The following is a 19726-nucleotide window of genomic DNA, read 5'->3' on the forward strand; positions in this document are numbered from 1 at the left end:
CTACACAGTGAGTTCCAGGTCAGTCTCAACTACAAAGTGAGACCCTGTCTCAAAAAACCAAAAAAAAGAAAAATTCAGGGTGCAACAGATTCAGAAAGAAACTTATTAGACTTCCATTGTCTAACAAAAGGCAGAGAGTTCTGCCTTCCTTCCCTTTCAGGATAGCTTTTTCTCCCAGAAGATCAAGAGTAAACCTTATACATCATAAACCTCCTTGTCTCTCCTTTACTCTGCAAACCACTGTGTTCTTACACAGGGCTTTTCTCTTCCTCCCCCACTTTCTTCTATAAATTAGACATATAAGCCTTTTTCTTTTATAACCGCCTGCAGATATACAAATAGAGTTTTCTGAGGTTTTTTTTTTGGTACCAGGAATTGAATTTGTCGTTTTTTTTTTTTTGTTTTTTTTTTTGTGGTACCAGGGATCGATACAAATAAGCGTTTTCTCTTGCTATTCCTTTTTTTGTTTGTTTGTTTTTGGCAACAGGGTCTTGCTATGTAGTTCAGGCTGGCCTTGAATTCACTATGTAGCCCAGGCTGGCCTCAAATTTAAGTTGATGCCCCTGCCTTGGCCTCCTGAGTGCTGGGATTAGAGAAGTGTGCCACATACCCAGTTTTGTTATTATTTTCTCTGGTTAATTTGCAGGCCTCTGGTGTGGAGACTCATGGTTATTTTACCATTATTCTATGAGGCCACATTGCAGCTGTGCAATGAATCTGCAGTAGGACATTAACTTTTCACTTTGCAAATGCTAAGAACTATGTCTTAATACCATTTCCTCTCCAGCCCAACACAATATCAAACATTTCTTTTAAGTACTTTGTCATTTGCTGATTTGTTTTTACCTGGAAGGACTAGTCTAGCAATGCCAAGCACACTGGACCCTGCAGAACAAAACTATTATGCCAGTCCTCAGGTGACACTTGCCATCCTTAGAACTGAGGAGGGACAGTAGAACCACCATGACACTTCTAGACCCCTCCTCACGTTAAAATCAAATACAAAAATCTCAGCCCTGTGGCGTGTTCCTCTCAGACTCACCAACTTTTTACCACCATCACCTCCCGTGGCATCCGGGCACCAAAGTCGAGAAAGAAGTTTTTCCTTCCTGACTCGGAGCCACTGCAGGCTGCTGTTAAGTAACTTCCCACAGGTCCATATCCGTGCTTTGCCTCCTCCCAGCCCTTGACCCACGATTACTTCTCAAGGTCCCATTCACCTGAGGCACCAAATCAGGTTATTTAAGCGCGCTTTCTGCCTCACAGTTTGTGATATGTTTCTTGTCTTTTTAGTAGAGGTCCCGAGCCTGAGCCTCTCAGCTGTAGAAATGTATGATGATTGGATGACTGCACCGGAAGGGCCCTCGGTAAGAACTCTCTGCCTGACAGCAAGTAGGAAGCTCCTGAAAACAGCACTCACATGGCATAGCAGAGACCTACCTTTAGGTCTGGGCTATGGAATTCTGATTTGAACTCTGAGCTCCAACAGAAAGTATTTTTGAAAAATGCATACATTCCATGAACCAATCAAGAGAAGGATGCAGTCATTCATAAAGCATGACTAAAAAATACATGAACTAAAATTAGTCCTTACAATTGTATCTCCAGATCTTAAAAGCAAACAATTAGTTGATTAAGACCTAATTAGACCTAATTGAATATCATCTCATATTGGCTCAAATTCTTTTTTTTTTGGTGGTGACAGTATAGAGGATTGAACCCAGGACCTTGCTTTGAGCTGTATTTTCAGCTCTATTTTAATTTCTTATTTTGAGACAGGGTCTTGCTAAATCATTAAGTCACCCAGGCTGCGCTTGAAACTTGTGTCCTCCTGCCTCCACCTCACAGAGTGCTGGGTAAAGGCAAGTGTCATCACTTTGGGCTCAGGGTCTAGATGGTTTTGAACTCAGCTTTTTTGGCAGTGCATCCAGAACACCCAGCACATGGCCTCCTGAACATGCACATTTCAAAGGCCCTTGCTCAATGTAAGCATTCATACGTTCAACACTTATCTGGGAAATCATCTCTGTGGGCTTTTCTGCTTTTGTGTTTTCACTCTTCCCTTTCTTTGCTCAGCAGTGGGAGTGCTCGCCTTTGTTCAATCAGCCCCAGGGGAAGATCCAGTCCTCCGTTCCTAACAGCCCTCCTGGAAGGGGAGGGGATGCTTTGTGACCGTCCTGGGCCTTAGAGGAGCCTGTGCTGGAGGAGGGAGGAGGTGCAGACTGGCTGCTCTGACAAAAGGATTAATTTTGCCTGTTGTAGCTTTGGTGCAGGCCTGGCGGGGGACCTGGTGGAAACGGGGATGTGCTGCAGTGATAAACACTGTGCACCGAGCTGAGACATGTTAGCTGGTCACACTTGCCTGCAATCCCAGCTCTCTGGGAGGCTGATGCAGGAGAACGGCAAGTTCAAGCCCAGCCTGGGCAATTTACCAACTTAAAGTTTCAAAATTAAACACAAAAAGGCTGGGGACATAGCTCAGTGTGAAGGCCCTGGTTTCAATGTCTAGAACTGGAAAAAAAAAAGTACAGTATTTGCACAATAATTATTATAAATTAGAAATTTATATACAGGGAAGATTTAGAAGATTTTCCCGGGCCTCCACTGTAGAACACTATCTAATATAATAATAACCACGAGTATTATTAATAGTCTTGCAGCTAAACTTTGCAAAAACTTGTTACATGTCCCTGATGGCACTGTGTTTAAAATACATTCTCTCACCTGAAATTCTGCATGCTTGGGCTTATTATCCCCCCTTTCAGAAATGAGGAGACTGGGGAAGGAAGTTGTGGACGCTGCCCGAGTTAAATGCGCTGGCAGAGGCAGTGACGATGTTGGAGTCGGGTCTCTGTGCCATGCTGCCTCCAGCATTTTCTCTTTAAGATGTGCAGCATTGCACTCTGCTGAGAGACCCATTGTATGCGGTTTGGAGGTCACCTTGAGATTTATGCTCCAGTGCCTCTCATTATGGGGGGAAGCAGAGGCTTAGAAAGGTTACCTGAGTTGCCACGGACAGTTCCGTGGGGCTCCGGGGAGAAATGCAGCTTAATGGGCTCTGCACATTCAGGGTTACTGAGACGCTGAATTTTCATGCAATTAATTTGGAATTCGGCAGCTGCAGGCTTTCATTTGAACCCCGTGCTTTCAAATTGCCTGTCTCATCACCTGCAGAAGCAGGGCCACATGCGCTGAGCTGGTATGGTCCAGTGAACCTCTTAAAGATCTGGAAGCCTATGGTATAAATCGAATAAAAAATGGGAGGCGCGTCTCTCTGTGTTGCCCTGGGTAAATCTCTCCTTCTAATATTAGAACTGTGGGCTCTGTGGCTGCAAGTTAATTTGATTTGATGAAATCATCCACAGCCGTGTTGCTGGTTTCAATCCAGGTTCGTCATCACTAATTTAAGCAAAGAACTAATGATTTGCATCCTGTTTTTTTCCTGTGGGTGGATATTGAACCCAGAGAGCACTGAGCTACATTCCCTTTTAAAATTGTGATTTTGAGACAGAATCTTACTAAGTTGCCCGGGCTGGACTCAAACCTGTGGGACTCCTGCCGCAGCCTCTCAAGTAGCTGGGTTTATAGGCATTCACCACCACACCTGCCTACCTTCTTGATCTCTGACTTCACATCTGGCCCTGAGCAAGAAGAGCAGCCTTTGCGGCTGAGCTCTGTAAATTGCCTGGTGTGACCTTAGTTACTCATGGCTCATACGATCTTCTTCCATCCATTTGATTTTCTTTTGGTACTGAGGATCGAACTCAGGTCCTTGTGCTTGCAAGACAGGCGGTGGAACCACTGAGCTAAATTCCGAGCCCTTCCATCCATTTCTTAATCCTCTATTCGCATTGCTGACGAGTTTCTGATATTAACCCATTTTAAGGTTTTACTTATTTAAAATTTTTTAATTTGGGTTTTTTTTTGGGGGAGAGGGATAAGTTCTCACTATGTAGTCCAGGTTTGTCGCGAGCCGGCGACACAGAGCACTGCCCAACAGTGTCTCAAACCTGAAAGAGCAGCGGGGTGGAGATGGAGCAGAGAGAAAGGAAGGACGCCAAGACAAGAGTCTGATCAAGGCGACGTTTATTGCAGGCAGGCATCCGCCTTTTAAAGGAAAAGACCGAACTATTATGGGCTAGGATTACCATAGTAACCTCAACACCCGCTCCACGGGAACGAGGGTTCACACGGGAAAGAGAAAGCAGGCTCAAGAAAAACAAATTAACAACACTTGCAACTAATAATCATGATTCCCAAATAGGTGGAGGAACTTAACAAAATGGAGTTATAACACCTGACTCCTACAGATAACGTCAGATCTTTAACAGGAAGCATCTGACTCCTACAGCTCTTTGGCTGTCCGAGTTTCTCCCGTGCAGGGTCAAAAACAAGTTTAACACGTGCAGTCCTTAAAAAGGAACAAATGTTATCTTTCAAAAAGCCAGTGGGCCATGGCTGGCTTCCCACACAGGTTGACCTCAGGCTCATAACACTGGCCTCGAACTTGCCATCCTCCTGCCTCAGCCTCTTGAGTGCTAGGATTACAGGCATGTAGCATCAGATGGTGGTTCATTCTTAAAGAAATAAAGCCATCAGCCCCAAGTGGTTGTGGGTCTTACCTGAATCCAGGTGATCTAGGTGCCAGGGGTCGGTGGCAGACGACATGGGGGACAGGGTCAGTGGGGAGGCCCCACAGTTGGACTCCACCAGCTGGCCCTGGATGTACACGTGGGCAGAGGTGTTTGTCTGCCGCAGGGCAGCCTTGAGCGGGGCGATGTGGTTGAACTGGACTCTGGAGAGGCAGCCCGTGAATCCTGGGGTGTTGTATTTGTGAATCTCCTGGTCAATCTTCCCTGTTTCTAAAAGAAAAGAAAAGAGAATAAGAATCAGATCCCACTCACGGTACTAAGGTGGGAAAACAGCCTTGGCATGTGGTGTGCTTATGCCTGAATTATGCGTTTTGGGTTCAGCTTTAGATATTAAAACCCTGAGAGCAGAATGTTAAGGACTCACTGAAACTCAGGGCTGTGGACAGCGCTGCAGGAGAATCTGGTGCTGCTAGAGAATATGGGGCGGTGAGAATAAAACTGTTCGGTAAAGTGAAACACATCCATAATTACCTTCAGGCTAACTCAAGACAGTGTGAACACGTACAGCAGTCACTTGGTTCTGATTTTTGTCCTTGTCTTTTTTTATTCTTCCTGACCCTGTAGGATCCTGATAGTGAACCTTTTAGAGACAGAGTGCCCAGCTACAACCCAAAGTCACTTAATTGTTGCAAAGTGCCAACATTGCAAATAACCTGAATACTGAGTTTTTTTGTTTGTTTGTTTTGTTTTGTTTTTTGGTACCAGGGATCAAACTCGGGACCTTGCACTTGCTGGGCAGGCAGCGGCACCACTGAGCTAAATCCCTGGCCCAGGTGAGGTTTGTTTGGAAAAAGCAACTCTACATTAACATCTCCTCACTTAAAAGAATGAGATGGCCTGATGTCAAAGCTTGGCCAGCACCACTGATAGAAGGCAGATTCTTGTCTAGAGCAAGATTCAATGTTCCTTAAGAACATCTACAAATGATAGTGCAGTGTAGGTATGACTTTAGCACATTTATTACAGTTATATTAATCTGTAAAATGGATTGGACTGGTCTCTTCCTGAAATTAGATATAAAAATATAAGAAATTACAGAAAGGCAGGAATTGAAAGCAATAGAGAGGCCTTGGCCCAGGTGGTACTTAGAGGAAACTTGCTCTACACCACGCAGATTTAGAAATAGAACACACTTCTGAGGTTAATTCCCAAGCAGTCATTAGTCCTTTCATGTCTTAAATTCATGGGGATATGGGTTATGGAAATGTAGCCCACTTAAGATATTTCCACAATTCCAGGTAAAACCTTAAAGTGAGATGCACACAGTGGCGCTTCAGGGAGAGGCAGCAGTTGCATTTGCAATACATTAGAGTGCGTTTCCATATACTCTAACTGGGTGGCTGCATATCAAGTGACAGGCACGCATGTGACAAATGCCAAAAGGGCACCTGAGGGAGAAGCTCCCCCAGGTGAAAGGCAGGGCCATAGGTGGCCTCACACACAGCTTTCCCTGTCACCTCTGCACCTGGGTACACATGGAGTTGCCTGGGACAGCTGGGTGTAGCTTCATGAGGGCAGACAGTTTTTTCACTCTGTTCCCATTTGGCTATAGTTGAATGGATAGGAGCATAAATGGGCCAGTGGAATAAACAAATGGGAAAAATCATAACCATAGCAACAAAAGCCAAGATCCAAAAATGCAAAATAAAACCAAATAACTCCTAGCCGGGCATAGTGGTGCATGCCTATAACCCCAGCACTCAGGAGGCTGAGGCAGGAGAATTGCTGCAAGTTTGAGACGCCTGTGATACACAGTGAGTTCCAGGGCAGTCTGAACTAGATAGTGACACCTTGTCTCAAAACAAGCAAACAAACAAACAAACCCCAAATAACTTCTGGGTTCTAATGTGGCCAAATGATGCGTGGTAAGCAGAGCACAGAAATTCTGGCATCTGGGTTCCATGCCAGCCAGGCCCCTACCCTTGCTTTCCAGGGTATGGTTTTTGATGAGTGACATCTTCCTGACCAGTTGACTTTCAAAGGATGTATGAGCAGAATTAAATCCATGTACATAATCAATGTACATTAGTACATACTACAACATTTTATTAATTCCTTAGAGAAAGACACTAATGAAATTTCATGTCTTTATTAGATGCTTTTCTCTCTTATGAAGAAAGGCAGGACTAATATATGTAGGTATAATTTAAATAGTTCTTGGCCTATGGCATACACTAATTCAATGACAACGAAGCTTGGAGAAGCAGGCTCTTTGTTCCAGTCACATTGTGCCTGTTACATTTTAACTTGTCTAAGGATCAAGAAAACACAACTGGGTGTTTTTTTCCCCAGACAACAATGAAAACAAATACCTTCACTTAAAGATGCTAGCGTACTATTATGCTGTTTTTGCAGAAATATAAAGCATGACATTTTTATTTATATCAACTTAGGAGGGTTCCTGAGTGTCTAGGGATATCAAATATGTTGAAATTGTCATTCTTCTTCCTAACCCGTAGCCTGAAAACAGAAAACTTACAATCATGGTTAATCTTATAATACACTTGTAATTACACAGTAGGAAAACACCGATACAAAGAAGGTACATTCCTTAGGTGTGTCAAAAAAGGAGACATTTGGACGGTGTAGAGCACACACCTGAAAGCACACATTTGGACCCCCCGCTTTTTTCTGGGTGTTTCAGATTGTCAGACATAAGACAGAAAGCCTAAAAGGTGCTAGGGCACTGTTCTGTGGCCTCTGGTGCCCGGCTATGTTGCAGGATTTTCCAGGGCTAAGAAAATCAAGCTCTGCTAAAACTAACATGACTTTCAGAACAATGTGTGTCCCTGTCAGTTGCCCCACAGGGCTTAGCACTGTGACTTACTTCCCAAGGAACGTAGCGCTGAAGTTATCTCTTGAAATCTTAGCAAATGTAAGCCGTGTGTCCTCGCTATTTGCTACTGCAAAACAGAGCATTAATGTGTGAGCTGGAAATGAACAGATCTGATCCTTACTCCTTGCAGCTTATTGCACTTGTGTATTTTTAAATTACCAGCACCAGAAATATAATCCTATGTATAATATTCTCAAATTGAAATATAGTGCAGAAAAATGAATTCTGTATGTCCTGTTTCTGCTAAAATGTTTTCTTCTGTTGTTATTGTTTTAGGTTTGCAAAGTCATATTAAATGTATCTAAAAACATAAGGAGAGGGAGTTTCAGTTTTCTAGATTTATCCTTAATCTCTCTGTAAACCACATAAGGAAATTCCAGCTAAGATTAGTGGAGGGTCATTTGAAGCTAGTTCCCAGAGGAGCAGGAAAACATGGAGTACAGAGGAAAGGACAGGGCATTGTTGACCTCAGACATTTCAAAGGCAGCTTTAAAAAGTGTAGGCTAGTGTTATGATTTGGGTTGGAAATGTGCCCCCAAACTCATGTGCTAAAGATTTGGTTGCCAGCTGATGGGCTTTCTGGGAAGTGAATGGATCACAAGGGCTCCCATTTCATCAGATGGATTAATCAATTCAGAGAACATAATTGGACTGCATTATTAGAAGGTGATGGGAACAGGTGGTAGGACCTAGTTGAACAGAGTGGATCACAGGGGTGTGACCTTGGGGACTGTATCCTCTCTACTTCCTTTCTTCTTCCTTTGCATGGGGTGAGCAGTTTTCTCCCACGGCCCCCATCTGCTATGTTGTTTTTAACCATGAGCTGAAACTTTCTGAAAGCGTGAGCCAAAATAAACCTTTTCTTCTTAAGTTGTCCTCAGGTATTTTGTCACAGCAACAGAAAGCCAACTAACATAGCTAGGAAAAAGTATGTTAGCAAATTTTTTGTATTTCCAGACACTGTCAAATTGAATGATTCAGTAGAATAAAAAGTGGATGGGCTGGGGATTTAGCTCAGTCGTTCCCAGTGCCTGCTATGCAAGCACAGGGACCTGAGTTCGATTCCCAGTGCCAGAGAGAGAGAGAGAGAGAGAGAAATAAAAATAAAAGAAAGGATTATTTCCTATGCAAGCACAGGGACCTGAGTTCGATTCCCAGTGCCAGAGAGAGAGAGAGAGAGAGAGAAATAAAAATAAAAGAAAGTGGATTATTTCCTTTGTTCTCACTTCTAATTTCAGTCCCAGGGGGCATATAAAGCTATCTTACAGAAGAGAAAAATCCTCTGAGGACTAAGACTGCACAAAAACACAAACCAGCAGAGTATTAGGAAATGGACATTGAAGCAGGAATGAAAGCAATGGTTTTCCCAGGATGATGAGAACTGTCAGGCACACACAGAAAAAGAGGAAATAGCTTTGTATTTCTAGAAAGTATACTGGGGGGCTCCCTTAATTTGCTCTCCATGTTACATAATTAACACAGAAAGAGTTCAAAACTTGGGCCTTGCCACATGAAATGGTGTTTAGAGACAATCCCAAGTACTGGGGGCTGAACTTGAAGCCCCAGTAGAACATTACATAAATCTGAACATTACAGTTGAAACCACCCTGGATGCTACCAAGGAATGCAGATTAAGATGCACTGGTATGGCTTTGGCGAAATAAAAGTGTGTTTCTAAAATTAACTTGTTCGTTTTCAGATTGGATAAAGAACCCAGGAGGCTGGAGAACATTAACAGAACATTAGAGCATTCTGTGAAGCCTCTCAAGACAGTTGTGTGGTTAAGATATGTCCTGTATCTGTTGGCTCATGATAGTATGAGTAGTATTTGAAAGGTAAATATGGGAAGAGCATGGAGTGGTGGGATTTGATTAATGGGTGGAAATCTGCAACAATGGAGAATTTTAATGGAACAAATCTAAACCTACATTTATTAATTTATTAATCTGAAAAAAATTACCAGCAGTACATTGACCAATATGTCACAAGGCATTTAGTGGAAAGGGGTTGTGGTCTGGGAAATGACAGGATCATGAGAGAAAGGAACTTGAAGGGCTGAAATGATGATGTAGATCTAGCTAGCTAAAGATGAACAGAAACAAATACTTAGTTTTGAATTGGAAATACCATCCCATCTCCTGCCCCCCAAATTATCTTTCAATGCTTAATTATATATGACATCCTCAATAATGGTGTGTCACTGTCTCTATCCCCAGCCGTAGGGCATTTCAGTTAATTTTCCAAAAGCCGATCAAAAAAATACTATGTGGTGTGTTTGTTTTCCATTTTTTTTTTTTTTTTTTTTTTTGGTACCAGAGATCAAACTTGAGATCTTGTGCTTATGAGGCAGGTGGCAGCACCACTGAGCTAAGCCCCTGGCTGATGATGTGTTTTAAAATAAAAAAAATTATTATGGTAAAAGATACATTGCCATTAATCTCCCTCATAATACTTCCCCTTGATTCAAACACACTTATCCCATTGTTCTTGTCACTTTCTTTGTCTCAAAAAAGCCTGTAGTTCAGGCTGTCCTTGAACTCACTCTGTAGCCCAGGCTGGCCTCAAACTTGTGATGATCCTTCTGCCTCAGTCTCCCAAGTATTGAGATTTTGGGCATGACCCACCAAGCCTGGCTCATGTCACTTTCTGAAGCAGTTCTAGAAGTCCTCTTTCCTAAGTGTCTTTATAAAGTGTGATAAAAAGCACAGTGAATGCTGCTGCTGGGTACCATCCAACAAAAAGGCAGGCTCATAAAAACATGATGGTGGGTCCTCATCCACCTTATTCACCATATCTGGCACTGTGATGTGACTTCTGGCTCTTTACAAAGTCAAAATGACCATCAAAGGTAAATGTTTTTAATGGACTCCAAACATCAAGGTAGGCAGGACAGTGCAACTAAAAACACTTACGAAAGAGTACTCCCAGAACTGCTTCAGAAAGTGGCAAGAATGTGGGATCATCGTGTTTGAGGCTAGGGGGAGGATTCTGAAGAATATTAATGACAATGTTTCTTTTACTGTGATAAACTAAAAATATTTTTAAACATCATAGTTTTTGATCACACTACTGTGTAAATAATTGAAGAGTGAGATATTGCTGAACCAAGAAGAGGGTGGAGTCTGGGTTCTACTGTAGAAAGTGATTTCTGAGACTGTCCCCTGCAGAGCTCAGACTCAGTCCAAGCGGTAAGCTCAGAACAGGCTCCCATTGAACAAGACCCCAGTAATGAGCTAGCAGGTGTATAGGGACTGACAATTTCAGGTGTGCTGTGAGGAAGGAGAGGGCTTCCTGACTTTGTACTGTGCGGGACACCATCCTTTATCCAAATTGCCACCAAGAGTCTGTGAGAAGAGTTGAATGATCCCTCGTTATCCAGAAAAGAGCCCTGAGCTTAATGAGCCAAGTAACCTGGCTGAGTTGCATAAACTGGGCTGTGTGACCAGACCCTGCTATGTGACAGAATTAGAGTACAAATGTTTAAGCTTCGGCTGCCAGGGAGCAGAACACCCTTTCCGGAGCCCGATCATGGGGGCACCCAGTGTGTGAAGATGGGGGATCCAGGGAGCCCTGAGAATAGGCAGCCTCTGCCTCTCTTATTCAGACAGAATGGAGATTTCTGAGAAGGTCACAAAGGGTAATAAGAGGTGCAAGCCTTTATGTTTCCTGGAACCTCAAGTTTTTCTTTCACAGAATTTGAAATTCTTTAATAAGATTATAATCTTCATTTATTGCTGGGTAGTCTGGCGATTTGGCTGGAAATTGCTCAACTCAGCTAAAACCTTTGAAAGGAGTTTTTAAAGGTTGGAAGATGCATCTCAAAGGGAGGGGTTCAGAGGCTGAACAGGCTTGTCTGCGCCCTCTAATTCCTCCTGGTAACTCTCACCCCTTTTTGTAATGTCTCAGATACAACGGTCATCTCAGAATAAAAGTCCCAGTAATAATAATAGTAACAACATTTCTCATAAACTCATGACCCAATTTTTAGTAGATTTGCTATGAGGTCTCAGTTCTCCTTAGGTCTTGGCCTGAATACTTAATAATGACAAGGGCTAAAGATTTATTGAGTTACCATTTACTACATGTATGCTTAGCATTCTAAATACAGGATCTTATTGATATTCACAATATTAACTTGCCAAGGCAAGTACAATTTTCCACCCATTCTGATGCAGTTCTCTGAAGTTAAGTGGCTAATCCAGATCATGTTAGTGAGGATGTCCTTGTGTATTGACAATGGACTTTTGCTTCCAAAGCTCATTGCCTTAACCGTCCCAGGGCTGAGGAGAGACATTAACCCAGCTACTTGGGGATCAGGGAGTCCTCGGGAAAATCCAGAAAAAGTTCCCTCTATAAAGCTAGGAGATTCCTAGGTCTCTGAAGGACCGTTCCTACACTTGTATTTAATATCTAATATTTAACTGAGCTCTGACTGCTGACCCAGACAATCACCTTTCAGACAATCCACTTTTCTATTTTGTTTTGTTTCATTTCTGGTAGTGCAGATTAAAACTAAGGCCTTCACACTGAATTATATCCCTGGCACTTAAAAAAAATTTTTTTTTTTAAATTTTGAGACAGGGTCCTACTAAATTGCTAAGTTCACCAGAATGAGCTTGAACTTGTGATTCTTCTGCCTCAGCTTTAAGTGAACTGTTCACTACTCCTGTGGCCTGATCAGAAATATTCAAAGTATACAGGGCAATGGAAGAACAATGTTCGGCTCTCATTTACGTAGACACAGAGCAGGGTGGTTTAGAGGTCTGTTGATTTTCATTTTACATTCAACAAAAAAATGGGGCTCTTTCTGAAATGTTGGCTTGGGGCCTTTTCCCCAGCAGGACACATTCTCTGGTCCTGTCATTACCACCACTCTCCCAGCTGCCTGTGCAAGCTGGCAACTATGTCTATCTCCACTGCAGAAGGTGCAAATTACAGTGGCTGCTGACCTGGGAGGAAGCCCATTTTCTCAGCACTGGTTGTCATTTTGTCTTGCTGTCTCGCTGTGCACTTTGTTTCTGAGCGGATCAGGGCTTAAAATATTTTATAAGGGGAAATCGCATTACTCCCCTCTGAAATCTGCTCTTGTGAGTCCTGAGCACCTCGGGGGAAATGAATTCACCCGGAAAAGAGGTTTCTCTGGATAGGTACAGGTGTAATTCTTTTGGCATGAACACATTTTGATGTTCTAGCTGCATACCTGTCTAGAATGCTTTCTTCACTTTAGTAGCATGTGTTTGTGACACATAATAATTACACTGGGTTGGGTGAATTAGCATATATATTATATACAGTATACAATATCACCATTCTTTTCGATCCCCTTTTCCCACTCTTTTCCCACCTCTCCTCCCCCTACTTCCAGTGATTAAGATCCGACATCAGGGTCATGTGATATTTTCAGAGGCTCTATATGCTTTTTGATTTCAAGGCCTCTTTCCTCCATTAAACAAACAAACAAATAAACAATGATATGTGAGGACTGCTTTGGTATAAAAATGAATTTAATGATACTGTACACTAAAACCTGCTTCTAGTTCATTTCTTGTATCAGATTTAAAAGAAGTAAAAACATTTTTTTTTTTTTTGGTACCGGGGATCGAACTAGGGTCCTTGCGCTTGCAAGACAGGGAGCAGAACCACTGAGCTAAATCCCCAGCATAAAAATATTTTTGTGGATTCCTCAAAATACAGTGGGCCCCAGGCACTGTGCCTACTGAATCTAATGGATATTGGTTCCTGCCAAACATATTTTGTGTTTTTCTTGGTGGCCTGGGGCTTGGCTGGGAATATTGTTCTATTATGCTTCAGAGATGGCTGTAAAGTAAGCCTGCGTTGTGCATGTTTGAGAAAAAGCCTTGAAGTCACCTGTCTTTTGGGTCACAAGGTCCTTTCTGATGCAGGTAGGACAAACACTGGGCTACTTCTGTGCTCTATGATATGGCAGCCTTCTTCAGGACAGCAAAGGAATCGAAGACCACCTGATGGTCTCTCACTCCTGAACATCACCTTCATCACCTCTATTAGTGCTCCTTGATTTGTGAGCAATTTTATAAGTATAAAGGGGCATCATTTTAAAAGAGCACATTTCTTTAGATAGCCATGATGCTATCCATCATTTGTGCAAGTTCTTCTCAATGTTTGGACTTAAAAGGGAAGATCTCATAGAAAAGTATGCATTTAATTTTATAGCAAGACTGAAATAAAAGCCCTATACCAATCAACTTTCTTTTAAAATTTTCATTCATTCATCCGTGCATGCAACCATCCAAGGATGTATTGAGCAACTACTCTATGCCAGGTGGTAGGAATTCAGTATTGAAAAAGAGACAGTTCCTATCTTTAAGGACTATGTAACTTAGTCTAATATAGTATTGTATATTCTGACAATACAATAGATGACAACAACATTATTTCTTGAATGAGTTAATAACTGAATGACTAAGTGAAAAATGAAGGGCTACTTCTGAGCTCAGAAACCAGTTTAGCACTAAGCAAAACACTTGTCCTTTTCATAGGGAAACCTAGGAGCAGTGCTATTTCACTACAAAAATTAAAGCCAGGAAAGGACTAGAGGAGGTGGTGCTAGTTTAGGTAGGATACGTAGGGAAAGCCTCACTATTACATTACATTTAAGTTCTGAATCTATTAAAAGGAAGCCATATATTTATCCAGGGGAAAGCATTCTAGGCAGAAGGAACAATAACTGCAAAGAACCCGAGGAAACACACATATGTGTGTCCTGGTGTCCCCTGAGAAGCTGGGATTTGGGGCTGCAGTGGGGGTGTAGCCTGTTGGTCTGTTAAACTTCCTGTATTAGCTCATGCAAACTGGCCTGCAGACACTCAGGAGGCCTGCTGGGAACACAGCCATGCCTATCTGTCATGGGGCCTTGGCAAGGCTGTGGTCTTAATCCCTGCACATAGTCCAGGCGCATGAGGATGGGAAAGAGCTTGGGCCATGCCTTTTGATGACCCACAGCAGGTACTCCCAAAGCCACAGCCTTCAGTAGATGCCAGGGAGGCAGCCAGACCCTCTCAGGCACCAAAGCAAAGATCTGTGAGGGTCCTAGTGTGGACTGAGTGTGTCCTTCAGAAACATCTGTTGAATGACCTTTTTTGAAAACAGGGTCTTTGCAGTACAATCCGGTTTGGATGAAGTCATGTTTGATGAGTCCAGTGATTAGTCAAAGTGGGGATGAGACACAGACACACAACAATGGACAAGAAGGCTACACGAAGACCAAGGCAGAGACTAGGTGACAAACCAGGAATGCCAAGGATCGACACAGCTGACAGAGCTGGAGAAGGAGAATGGCTTCTCCCTCTGGGGACCCAGGAAGGAAATGAGTGTGCTGAAGGAGCCTAGGAGCCTCCATAATTCCTCATTCCTCCTCACCAATGGGCTAATATAAGAAAACAGCAATGCTAATAAGAACTGAAGTCTTGAGCACATACTTTACACAGAGGTGGAAAGGAGGGGAAATCCTTAATCAATCCTCTAGCTTTATTTACTTTGAGTTAACTTTTTTTTTGGTAGTACAGGGGATTGAACTCAGGGCCACCACACTGAGCTACATCCCCAACCTTTTTGATTTTGAGACGGCGGGCCTTGGTAAGTTGCTAAATTGCCCAGGCCGGACTCTAATTTGCAATCCTCCTACCTCAGTTTCCCAGACTACAGGGATTATAGGCATGTGCCATCACACCTACCCTCCCAGTCATTTTTAGTTTTTTATTTTGAGACAAAGTCTTCCTAAATTGCCCAGGTGAGACTTGAACTTTTTTTTTTCTTTTTTTTTTTGTACCAGGGATTGAACTCGGGACCTTGTGCTTGCGAGGTAGGCAACAGAAAAACTGAGCTAAATCCTTAACCTGAGATTTGAACTTCTGATCCTTCTGCCTCAGCTTCCCTGAGTGCTGGGATTACAGACCTATGCCATGGTGTTAGTTGACTTAAAAAAATCACCAATTTAGTGGGGTGGGGTTAGGTAGCTGAACAATCTAGGATTAATCTCCTCCATCTCTCAGGGGGCCAACCCACCAGGCTGTTGGTACTTCCCTTGCACTTCCCCAAAGAAGTCAGGAGTAACAGGCCTCCTTATGGTACAAGCTTTCTCCCCCATGAGACTGGAAGCTGAAGCGAGAAGGCACATGGCATCCTGCAACTCTGTCACTGTCACCCACTATGTCTGGATCCTGGGCTCGAGCCTCAGGAGTGAATGAACGTGTATTCTTCCTGTTAATACAACTCTCTTCTAATTTGGATACTTCTTTCTGCATCTATTACTCATTTTGATGATGAAACTTTCAGTGGCTATTGATATCTGTGAGTTCATGGGCCAAAGAAAGCTTGATAGCTGGGAGGGCATATGACATCTTTTGTATGACATGCTGCTCTTAACTTCCGGTCCTTCCTGGCTGATTTTATGAGTGGAAAGGTCATGTGCTGAGTGAAATTTTTAAAAAGTGCAAATTGAAATCAATTTTCTTTTAAATAGTAACAAAACTTTTAAAGGTAAGGCTGTGAATACTGGTAAAATGCAAGTCTCTGTGTGTTTGTAACCGCATATACACACGATTATTCTTTCAAAATAAAATAACATTAGTGGTAGGCATTAAGATTTCCAATTTATAGGTGAGGACGACAAAACTTAGTTCTGTTAAGTAACTTGTCACAGGGCTTAGAGATGGCAGAGCCAGAGCTACTCATACCTGTCACTGGTTCTCAGATACCCAGGGCTTCATTGCTACCAAAAAAAAAAAAAAAAAAAAAGACGTTTATACCAGTGACTGGCATTAAGCATATGGTGTGGCTCTCTTTAGTGACATAGACAGTCCTGTGCTAGATTCTCTTCCCTATTTCATTGGATAGTGTAATACTTTGTTATCAAAGTATGTTGATTTGTCTGGTGGAAAAGTGCTATGACTCCAAGGTAAATCGTTGATTCTCAGCTCATGGGAATGCCAGTTTTCATCTTTGGCAACTCTGTTCTGTCTTAGTTTGTATCATGCCTCTTCGGCTTAGCAAGCCCTTGAATAACTGGAAGCAGATGGATAAATGATTGGCAACAAGCTTACTTCTCAGTAAGGGAAGATTACTGGCAAGGGATTTGACTGAATCACAGACTTGAAGTGCACCAAGTTACCTTGGCACAGTTAACACTTTAAATGGAAGACAAAGCAAGATGCCAAATGAAATAATCTTATAGCTAAATTTCTTAATGCTATTAATATTAAAAGACCATCAGGAAGGTCTCTGGGCAGGGAGTGTCCACAATGAGCAGTTGGGGGGCTGACGGATGGAGAAAGTGGAGTTGCTTTATTTGGCTCTCAAGCCAGGCAGGAATCACCATCAACCCTCGGGATGCTAATAACGGCGTCTGTTAACTTTCTACTGCTCAGATTAGCAAGGGCTTACACATTGAATGCTTTATAAGCATCTCCTTAAGGCCAAGCTTTCTTTTGTTTAATAAGTTCTGAGGCTTTTGGTTTAGCTTTGTTGAGTGTTATTTCTCAGTAATGACATTCCTGCCTCTGAATCAATGTGGGACTGAAATTTCCATGCTGCCGAGAGTCCTGGATTGGGGTTTGAGCTTGTGGGTGTCCAAAGGCTTGTCCAAGGTGGGCACGAAACTGTCTCACCAGTCAGGTGGGCCTGAGGTGGCAATGGAAAGAAAGGGGCATAAAAGAAAGACCTGGACTACTTTCACAACTTGTGTGTGTTGGCCTTTGGAGGACCAGTGCAGTGGAGCAGCTTGGGGAACTTGCTGAGGAAATGGGGATGTCTAAAGGAAGGAAGAGGATGCACTTCCTCTTCAGCTTCTCCTCGCCCTGCAAGGGTCAAGCCAGACCTCTCTTTCGGATTTGTGAGACCAGGGGTGTTTGTTATGATTTATATCTGGGTGTCTCCCCAAGGCCTCATGCACTCACAGGTGGGGCTTTGGGGAGGTGACTGGAGCTTGGGTGTGTGATACTGGATTAGTCCACTGATGGGTTGTAGCTTGGTGTGAGGATGGGATGGGAAGCCTGGTTGGAGGAGGTGAATCACTGTAGGGATGGCTTAGGAGGGTCTATCTCCCTCTCCTCCCTTGATCTCTTTCTGCTTCTTGTCTGTCCACCATGTCTTGAGCAGCTTCTTTTCCACCATGCCCCTATGACATGTTGCTCTGGACTGAAGCCAGCTATGTATGGACTGAACCCTACAAACTGTGAGTCAAAATAAACCTCTCTTCAAGTTGTGGGTGTTGGGTGTTTTGTCCCATCAATGAGAGTGTAACTAAGACAAGTAGCATGGAGGAAGGATGCTGTCTCCAAAGGCTGAGTGAGTCTTGGTTGTCAGTCCTGGATCAGACCAGCAGCCTACGGCTGATTTTCTGGGCCACTTCTGGGATGTATCTCATCTCAGCCAAGCTAGACAATTTGGCCATGACAACAACTCTTCTACACAAATAGGTCGAAGAAGATTGCCTTAATCATCAAGAGGATCCAGAAAGATGTGACAGACAAGAAACTCTAGGAACTAAGGTTGGTTTCAAAATATTGAATGTTAGCATTTGCCTGACAGGCTTAAATCCATACTTTTTTTTAGTTTATTAAAAAAAAAGTCTCTGAATTATTTCTTAGCACCTGCTAAGGTCTGCCATGGGATGCTTTGCTTTCCTGGGTTTATCTGAAATTTCAAACTGTACAGTATGTTTGTGCTGTACAGCCATATTATTCTGAAGCATTCATCATTTTTATCTCAAAATAATGTGAAGTTAGGGTTAAGAGTTAATTTCCTGGCCAGACATTAGTGTCAGACTGGGAGGATTTTGATGTTATCAATTCTGGTCCATTCCCATTGTACTCAGATGGAAATCCTTGTTCACAACATTACTAGATGCTGGAAACTCAAAAATATTCATGGAGAATAAAAATTAGAAATTTTGGCTTATTTTGACTTTTTGGAATCAACTTCCCTGAGATATTTTTATGCAAACCCTGTACATGTTTTAAATGTCCAGTTTGATGAATTTTGCCAAATAGGTACACTTGTAGAATAACCGTCCCAATCAAAATAGAGAATATTTAAACTTGAGGTTTTGTATTTAAATTTTTCTTGTTTGTTGGTGTGTGTGTGTGTGTGTGTGTGTGTGTATGTGTGTGTGTGTGTGTGCATTCCTCTATGAAAATGAAGATACTTAAAAGAAACTTTCACTCTAGGGCATGGCTCTTGATGGTAATTCTGTTTGAGATTTTTAATATTTCTGTCATTTGGACAGAAAAAATTGTAGACTAACCTAGAATTGTGCTTAAAGTCCAGTTGAATAATGGTGACTTGTAGAAGAGTTTATGCCATGGTACAGCTTGCTTCTTCTTCTTTGTTTTTTTAAAGATCTCTTCAGAGATGAAATGGGGTGATTTATGGACAGTGAGGCTGCATGCCATCCATACTCTGCTTCGAGGTGTGAGGGTGCGGGAGTGTGGCGCTTACTTTTGTCTAATCAGTTCTAAAGGTGATCAGGAGATAAGGTGAATGTTTACACTAAAAACAAAAACAAAAACAAAAACCCTTACTACAGTAAGAAACACACTGCCAACAATGTAGTTTAGGTTCAAAGTGAGGGCGAGTATTCTAAGAGATATTAATGTCCCTATGTCTTTTATACTGATACATTTTAAAAATTCAGACATCCATGCACTTTTTGATCACCCTGCACTGATCAACAGCTGTGGCAATTTCTGTCAAATAGAAACATTCTGATGTGTCTTCATCCCCCTTATTCACAGGACCTGGCACAGTATGACTTCTGGCTCTTCCCCAGTCAAAATGTTCATGGAAGGTAAATGTTTTGAGTTGTTTTGGGACATTGAGGCAGCCGTGACAATGCAACTAAAGACACTCATGGAGGGGGACTTCCAGAACTGCTTCAGAAAGCGGCAAAGATGGTAAGTGTGGAATACATGTGTTCAAAGGATGGGGGAGTATCCTGAAGATTAATGGCAATGTGTTTTTTACTATACTAGATTTTTAAAAAATGAGTCCAAACACTCACTGTGTTTTCTGATCTCACCTCATATGACTCCATGACTATAAAAATGCATTTCTGGTATCTGACAAAGCCTTTATTGGCTCCCTCCTCTGTTTCATTCCCTCCCATCTCTACCCACAGCAAGCATCTCAGTGGAACCACTCATCTCCTAAAAGACGTAAAACTGGTCACAGAACAATTGCAGGGGGTATGCTCTGCTGGGCT

At 42.5% G+C, this 19726-nt stretch overlaps 1 protein-coding gene across 3 annotated transcripts in view; it reads right to left on the minus strand.

Annotated features, from left to right (window-relative positions):
* Positions 1–19726, minus strand: part of Cntnap2 (contactin associated protein 2) — a 2025293-nt gene that overhangs the window by 26604 nt on the left and 1978963 nt on the right. For all 3 annotated transcript variants that reach the window (XM_010638580.2, XM_033764477.1, XM_019209676.2), the window contains one exon: positions 4623–4862. In XM_010638580.2, the coding sequence (XP_010636882.1) occupies positions 4623–4862 (240 nt within the window). The remainder of the gene's footprint in view (positions 1–4622; positions 4863–19726) is intronic.

This window comes from Fukomys damarensis, unplaced genomic scaffold (genome assembly GCF_012274545.1).
Source record: "Fukomys damarensis isolate Sample0158 unplaced genomic scaffold, DMR_v1.0_HiC HiC_scaffold_16, whole genome shotgun sequence".
Classification (NCBI taxonomy): domain Eukaryota; kingdom Metazoa; phylum Chordata; class Mammalia; order Rodentia; family Bathyergidae; genus Fukomys; species Fukomys damarensis.